At 47.9% G+C, this 6,573-nt stretch overlaps 1 protein-coding gene across 2 annotated transcripts; it reads right to left on the bottom strand.

Annotated features, from left to right (window-relative positions):
• Nucleotides 1–966: 966 nt before the first annotated feature.
• On the bottom strand, nt 967–5,052 carry Ell3 (elongation factor for RNA polymerase II 3). 2 transcript variants are annotated; one of them, XM_038329470.1, is made up of 11 exons: nt 4,884–5,052; nt 4,607–4,642; nt 4,163–4,275; nt 3,854–4,040; nt 3,689–3,768; nt 3,513–3,588; nt 2,403–2,580; nt 2,280–2,322; nt 2,013–2,184; nt 1,786–1,830; nt 967–1,711 (listed from the first exon to the last, which is right to left on the bottom strand). In XM_038329470.1, exons 1-11 carry the CDS (start codon nt 5,013–5,015, stop codon nt 1,601–1,603), a joined length of 1,173 nt encoding a protein of 390 aa, XP_038185398.1. In that variant the 5' UTR covers nt 5,016–5,052; the 3' UTR covers nt 967–1,600. The 2 variants fall into 2 exon arrangements, with proteins under 2 accessions (XP_038185398.1, XP_038185397.1); XM_038329469.1 differs by having other exon boundaries at nt 967–1,830.
• Nucleotides 5,053–6,573: the final 1,521 nt, after the last annotated feature.

Raw genomic sequence — 6,573 nt, 5'->3', positions numbered from 1 at the left:
TACTGTTGGCTTTTTCCCCTCATGGAATGGAGAATCGGGGTCTCTAAACTGTTACTATAGAGCTTTCATTGGTGATAGAAATATTTCATCTGTTAATCCATACTGTTCAATACTTGTAGCTAAGGCAGACATATTGACACACACCTGTAATCCCAACACTACAAGGTCATCCTTGGCTGTGTAGCAGGTTTGAGGCTAGCATCTTAAACTATCTGGGAAAAAAATGTAAGGTGTCATAGTACGCTACACTGATCCCTGTAACCTCAGACTGACTAGGTCCAGTTACCATCTCTAAATCTTAATTTCTCAATCTCCTATAGCCAAGGCTGGCTTTTAATTTAGGACAGTCTGCCCTGCTCAGCCTCCAGGTACTAAGATTACAGTTGTTTTGACTTCATTCCTGTCTTGAAGATGGATAACTGCTTATCTTTGCCACAGAGCCGAGCTTTCTGCATGTTCATATCTTCTGAGGATGGTCCTGCCCAGAAATGCCCTGTGCCAGTGTGACATCAGTTTGGGGTTCCATCCAGTTTGTTTGAGGAATAGTTGATACTGCTGGGTGCATCTCTCCCCAGATCTTTGGGTATAGCCATTAATTTCCTTCCAGTAAAATGGAAACATATATCACTGGCAGGAACAAGAGCCTACAAGATGTTTTCTTTTGAATGGATTAAAATACGGACCTTCTTTGTAGCTAAATTAGACTCTTGTCCATAATTATAGCTTTCAGCCCAGGGTAATTCTAGATGAAATTGAATGAAATTTATGCCTTGGCAGTGGTGAAGCATGCATGAGCAGCCCGTACATGGCAGCTCTGTGGAACTTGTGAGGATGACTAACTAGGTCTCTTCCTCATAATCCTAGATATATAGCCTTAATTCTCTGTGACTTTCTGATAGGGCCTGATAACAAAATGCACATCTGGATCTTACGTAATGTTTTAAGAGCATGTTGGGGTGGGGGAAGGTAGTGTTGTTTAGTGGAGGAGCATGTATCTAGCACAGTAAAGATGACCATAACCATGGAGACTCCCATTTCATAATGCTTTGGCTGGAACATGGGGATTCAGTCTTTCAGAGAGCCTCAGAGAAAGTCACATACACAGCACTGCCTTGGATGATTATTAAGGTTAATGATCACACAAGACAGAAGCAATTGGTTTTCATTTTTATCCATGTTACAGTACGTGAGTAATGCCAAGCCCTTTCCCTTACATCTAGGTATGCTATGACACCAGAAGTTCTCATTTTCTTCCTGTAAGGCCACTTAGCTAAACTCACTTGTCTAATCTCAAAATGTGTGTCGATCTGGAAATGTCATTTTTCAGGTTCAGAAAATGACTTGCTTAGCTGAAGTAGAGTTGAGGAAGCCAAGCGTCTGCTACTTTTCTAGTCTCCTGGGCACAGCTGAGGAGACTTGACTCCATGCCCACACCCTACAAAATTAACGGCAATAACAAAAAACAAACTGCAAGAACCTAGCATGACTCTACTTGCCACCTTGGAGGGAAGGGTCAAAATCGGAAAAGCAGATGTGCTGCTCCACCTTAGAGCTGTTTTGTTCATCACTGGGCACAGGCTCGAGAGTCCTCTGCATGGTTTCAGCTGCCCCTGTTCTTTTCCTCAAACTCCAGGATGAGACCTTTAATGTGGGACAATTTCTGATGCAGGTACTCACAGCGATGCTTCTCCTCTTGGTAGCTTGGGTACCGCTGCAGAGAGAAACACTCTTGTAAAAAGTAAAGCGGCTTCCACCCCACCGCTTATTGCTTGCAGCCTGTCTTACCTTTCTGAACTTTCTATACTCCTGGACTATTTTATCTTCTAGCACCTGAAAGAAAAACGACACTGATTGAAAACTGGGGAAAGGAAAAAGTAAGAAATGGGAGTAACTTCTGGTTTTATTCTGCCAGATATTACAGGAAATTTGCTTGTTCCTTAGTCACTAAACATGCATGTTTGGGGGTGATTAGCAGGAAAATAATAGCCAGTAAGGTAGAACCCTGCCTTTACCTTGTGTTCTGGAGTTCCTCGCTCAAGTCTCTTGATCTCCGCTCCCAGCTCTGTGAACCTTTGGCTGGCAGCCCCAACACGGGCATGCAGGATCCGGTATTCAGCATAGTCTGTCTCAAAGTCCTGCTCGTAGGCCTGTTGCTGCTCTGTGCTGTGGATGGCTCCGTATTGCCTATCAGGGAGGTGACACCCTCAATTTCATTGCCCCCAAAACCTTGGCTGCTTACATATACAGACTTTATGAAACTGGAAGGGTGGGGAACTTACAGGAGATAATCTGGTACCTCCTTGGGGCTTGGGGATTCAGAGGCTAGGAAGGAAGCGAGAGAACAAGTAATTATGGGTCTTTTTTTTTTTTCCACTGTGTTTATCTTCCTCTCATTAACTCACCTGCTTGATCCGAGAGACTCTGCTCCAGCCTGGAATCTTCATCTCCATCTTCATCTTGCACCCAGTTTCCTCCCTCTTGGGAGTCCTGATTTGATAGCCCTTGTGGACTTGGGGCAGGAGGCAAAGTTCTGAGCCTCTTTTCCTCTGGTTCTTCAGTGGTTATAGGTGCTGACCGTTTCTGTTGAAAAGAAATCTGTGACATAAACAGCAAGCTAGGAGGTTCTTACTCTTTTGCTATTTCATCAGCTCCTAAATTTTAAGTTTTACCTAACTAAAAAAGTATTTTTGAGCTGGGCGAGTGTGACGCATTCCTTTAATCCCCAGCACTCAGGAGGCAGGCGGATCTCTGTGAGTTCAAGGCCAGCCAAGTCTACAGAGGGTTTTCAAGGACAGCCAGGGTTATACAGAGAAACCCTATCTCTTAAAAAAAAAAAAAAAAAAAAAAGTATTTTTTGTGTTCTTGTTTATGTGCTGGTATGCACTACATGGAAGACATGGGGTGTCCTCCTCTGTCAATTTTTTCCTTATTCTCTCACTAAGCATAAAGCTCTTTTTCCCAGGCTGGCTGGCCAGCAAGTACCTGTCCCCATTCCCCAAGTGCTAGAGTTCCAGGCACAGGAAGCCCTGCCCACCTTTTACATAGGCGCTGGGGATTCGGACTGAGTCCACTCCTTATGCTTGCACAGCAAATGCGCTTGATAAGCCATCTCCCCAGTCTGCCTTTTTTGTTTGTTTTGTTTTTTGGCTTTTTTGAAACCAGGCCTTAGGTTGGTAGTCCAGGCTAGCCTCAAACTCACTACGCTGGGTAACAAAGCATGGCCTTGAACTGATTCTCCTGTCTCTGGAGACCTCTCTTGTAGCATGTGCCAGATTTTATGCTGTACCAGTACTGCATCCACCTAGTTACATCCCTAGCCCTTTAAACTACGCTTTGAAAAGCTCCTGCTTCTCTGGACGTGTCGGTGCGTGCCTTTAATCTCAGCACTCAGGAAGCAGGGACAGGTGAATCTCTGAATTTGAGGCCAGCCTGTTCTGCATACGGAGTTCCAGGCCCACCAGGGCTACACAGTGAGATCCAGTCTCCAAAAGGGGAATAAAGTCCTTGCTCACCTTGTCCAGGCGTTTCAGGTTGGCAGGGGAAGGCGGTGGTTGGTCCGGCTCTCTGTTTGGAAGAGAGGTGTGGTTCCTAGAGTTTTTGGAAGGAGTGGGAGAGACCAGGGTGAGACACGAGCCTATATTTTACTTAGCATGTAAGGGTGGAGAGCAGACCCAGCCTGGCACAGTACCTCACTTCCCATTGTGCCATGGGCTCACTGGAGGATCCTGGGAGTGACTGTCCATGGTTGCTTGCCAGTGGGTCAGATACCTGTCAGGGGAAGTTACAGGAGCACTTGGCTCCCTGGACCTGGGTGCCCCACCGTATGCTGACTCCCTGCTGTTTCTGGTCTCACCTCATCTAGTGCCATCTGGGGATGGCCTTCAGGAGCATCTCCAGTGTCCTGCCAACTCTCGGACTCTCTGGGATCTTCAGTCAGGTGTTCATGAGCTAACAGTGGGGCTGGGATAGTATCCATGGCTGCCCAAATAGTGAGTCGCTCTCTCAGTGAGCCCAGGCAGTGGAGACAGTTAGGCCCAGATCTGGAAATAAGTGGTGGGGAAAACAAAAACAAAAAAGTTGAAGATCTTTTGAACCCTTCTTCACATTCCCCTTCTTCCTACTTTCTGCAAACTTTTCTTACCTGCTGTCTGTTTTCTCTTACCTGCCTAAACGTTGGTACACAAGGTCCAAGCCGCCACTAGTGCCCTCTTGGCCACACTGGGATACTATGAAGGAGAAGAGGCAGGACCATCCAGGGCCTGGAAGCCTTAGATACTGGGGTAGAAGGAGATGGTAAGCCCCGCTAAGTCGGCCCCTCCTCCTCCCCATGTTACTCCTCCCCAAACAAACTCTAAGACTGAAGACAGATCCCAAGGGGCTCGTTAGCACACCAGGTGCAGCTGGGTCAGAGTTTCCTCAAGAGGCTGAGAATGCACAGCCTCCTGGGACACAGCCCCATCAGCCCCTCGCCGTCTTAGGGTTCAGTTCTATAACTTCCACAGACCGTGACCACTGGCGAGCTACGGTCCGGAGCGCACCTTCCCAGAGCCCACGCTTAGGCTCCCTCACCCACCAGAGCTTCCGCACACATCCGGCCTGCACTTACCCCTCGGTGGCCTTGAAAAGCGATCACAGGCCGTACCTGCAGGAAGAGTCCAAGCACCAGCTGAGCACAAAGGAAGCAAAGTCCCCAGGATGGGGCGGGGGCGGAGAGGGAGAGCAATTCGGGCTGGGGACACCTGCCTGGCGGGCTTCACTTGGAGAGGTGGGAGAGGTTGGAACCTGCCTAAGCCGCTCCTCCCCGTTCCCTTCTCCAGTGCAGCGGGCTGAGGCCGAGGTCTGGTTGGTCGAGAAGGGAAGAAGGAGTTGGGGGCCAGCCGCACCTGTTGCTGCTGACACTCTTGCAGTGCCCGTAGCGCCGCCTCGTTGAGCCTAAGCATCATAAGGCTGGTCCGAGCAGCAGGGGTGAAAAGGAGCCGCATTTTCCCACTCAGAGCTTCTTGGGTCCCCTCCATGGTGCCAAAGTCGCGCACAAATGAACGAGACCACGGGCAAGGGCCACCTCTGCCACTTCTGCCGCGCAAGCCTAGTCTGGCACTCCCGCCGTCCGGGTCTGTCCCGCCCTCCACCAGGACCCCGCCCCCGGCACCGCCCCAAAGTTTCCCCAGCCGCGTGGGCGGTGCCATGTTCTCCCCAGCTGCCAGCCGGGACCCAAGTGGTTTCTTCTTCGTTTGGCTTTTCTAAGGGTATAGAGTCTGCCTCTGGGGTCTGACTCGTCACGCAGAATCTCACGTTCTGCTTCAGTTTCCCCACTCTGGATTCAGAATCCCGGTCTCTAAGTAAAAAATGAACCTGAAACCACTTGAGGTTTTAAATCCCACGGGGAGGGAAATGGAGACTGGTCGGTAGGTGGATTGAGTCATTTATGCCCACAAGGCCCTGAGCCCGAAGAACCCAGAGGAACAGAGAATGGCAGACCTCAATGGGACCAAATGCAGCGCTTTTCCTTTCTTAGTCGCGGTGCTGCGTCTGTTGAGGCGAATCCCAATCCAGTTTCTAACTGGGACTTAATAGAGGTTGTAAAGCCTGGTGGGTGGGTGCCTCACCAGTCCTGGAAGCCTGGTTGTCTGGGACTCTGGAGCCTCACCTACCGGTGGGTAGGGATGTGGGGCGTAGTTGGAGGCGAAAAGATTTGCCGGGCAGAAAGCCACAACTCAATCCCAGTTGTCACTTCGTGACATAATAAACGTAAGTGAAAGTGACTAAACCGGCAGCTGGTTCCTTCAAAAAATACTTCCCCCTCCCGTTTGTTCGTTGTAGACAGGGTTTCATTCACTTTGTCGTTCACTCTTGCTGAACTCACTAACGATTCCAAGTGCTGGGATTACAGGTGGTAGTCACTAATCCTGACCAGAAAGTGCAATGAAGTAGCCAGGCATCTCAGAGCTACAGAGCCTGTTGTTTTGAGATCCCAGGACAAATCTCAGACCAATCCTTCCTGTCTCCACCTGTCCGTATTTGGTTATTTCTAAGAATTCCTTATTTCCATTTTCATAAGCAGGATTTCTGTTAAATGCTTCGACCTCTATAATTCCAAGTGATCGGAATGCCGTTCATCAAAGCAAATAATTTGTCAAAATTCGTCGACCATTACAATCAAAATATGTCTATATGTGGGGGGAAATCTGTTATGTTGATTTTTTTTTAATCTTTGCAACAAATTGCCCACAGCAAAAAAAAAAAATAAAAAATAAAAAATAAAAAAAAAAAACAAATTGCCCACAGCAGCCACAGGTACATTTACCTATCTATTGGGCCATTCTGTTTCTGTGGAGGACAATTTACCAATTTGATAAGCTGTTGTAACTCGCTTCCTTCCTCCTTCCTTTCTTCTTTCTTTCTTTCTTTCTTTCTTTCTTTCTTTCTTTCTTTCTTTCTCTTTCTTCCTTCCTTCCCTTCCCTTCCTTTCTCTTTCTTTCTTTCTTTCTTTCTTTCTTTCTTTCTTTCTTTCTTTCTTTCTTTCCTCCTCCTCCTTCTTCTCCCTCCTCTCCTCCTCTTCCATCCTCTTTTTTT

This window comes from Arvicola amphibius, chromosome 5 (genome assembly GCF_903992535.2).
Source record: "Arvicola amphibius chromosome 5, mArvAmp1.2, whole genome shotgun sequence".
Classification (NCBI taxonomy): Eukaryota; Metazoa; Chordata; class Mammalia; order Rodentia; family Cricetidae; genus Arvicola; species Arvicola amphibius.
Note: the sequence above shows the minus strand (reverse complement) of the source record. Positions and strands in the feature narration are given on the sequence as shown.

Bases quoted from the DNA above. Each gene is read 5' to 3' on its own strand.
- Ell3 (XM_038329469.1), bottom strand. From the start codon at position 5,015: ATGGAGGGGACCCAAGAAGCTCTGAGTGGGAAAATGCGGCTCCTTTTC. The intron at 4,276-4,606 runs GTAAGTGCAGGC...CTTCTACCCCAG, and splicing joins CTTTTCAAGGCCACCGAGGG to TATCTAAGGCTTCCAGGCCC. The intron at 3,769-3,853 runs GTGAGACCAGAA...TTCCCCTGACAG, and splicing joins CCCAGATGGCACTAGATGAG to GTATCTGACCCACTGGCAAG.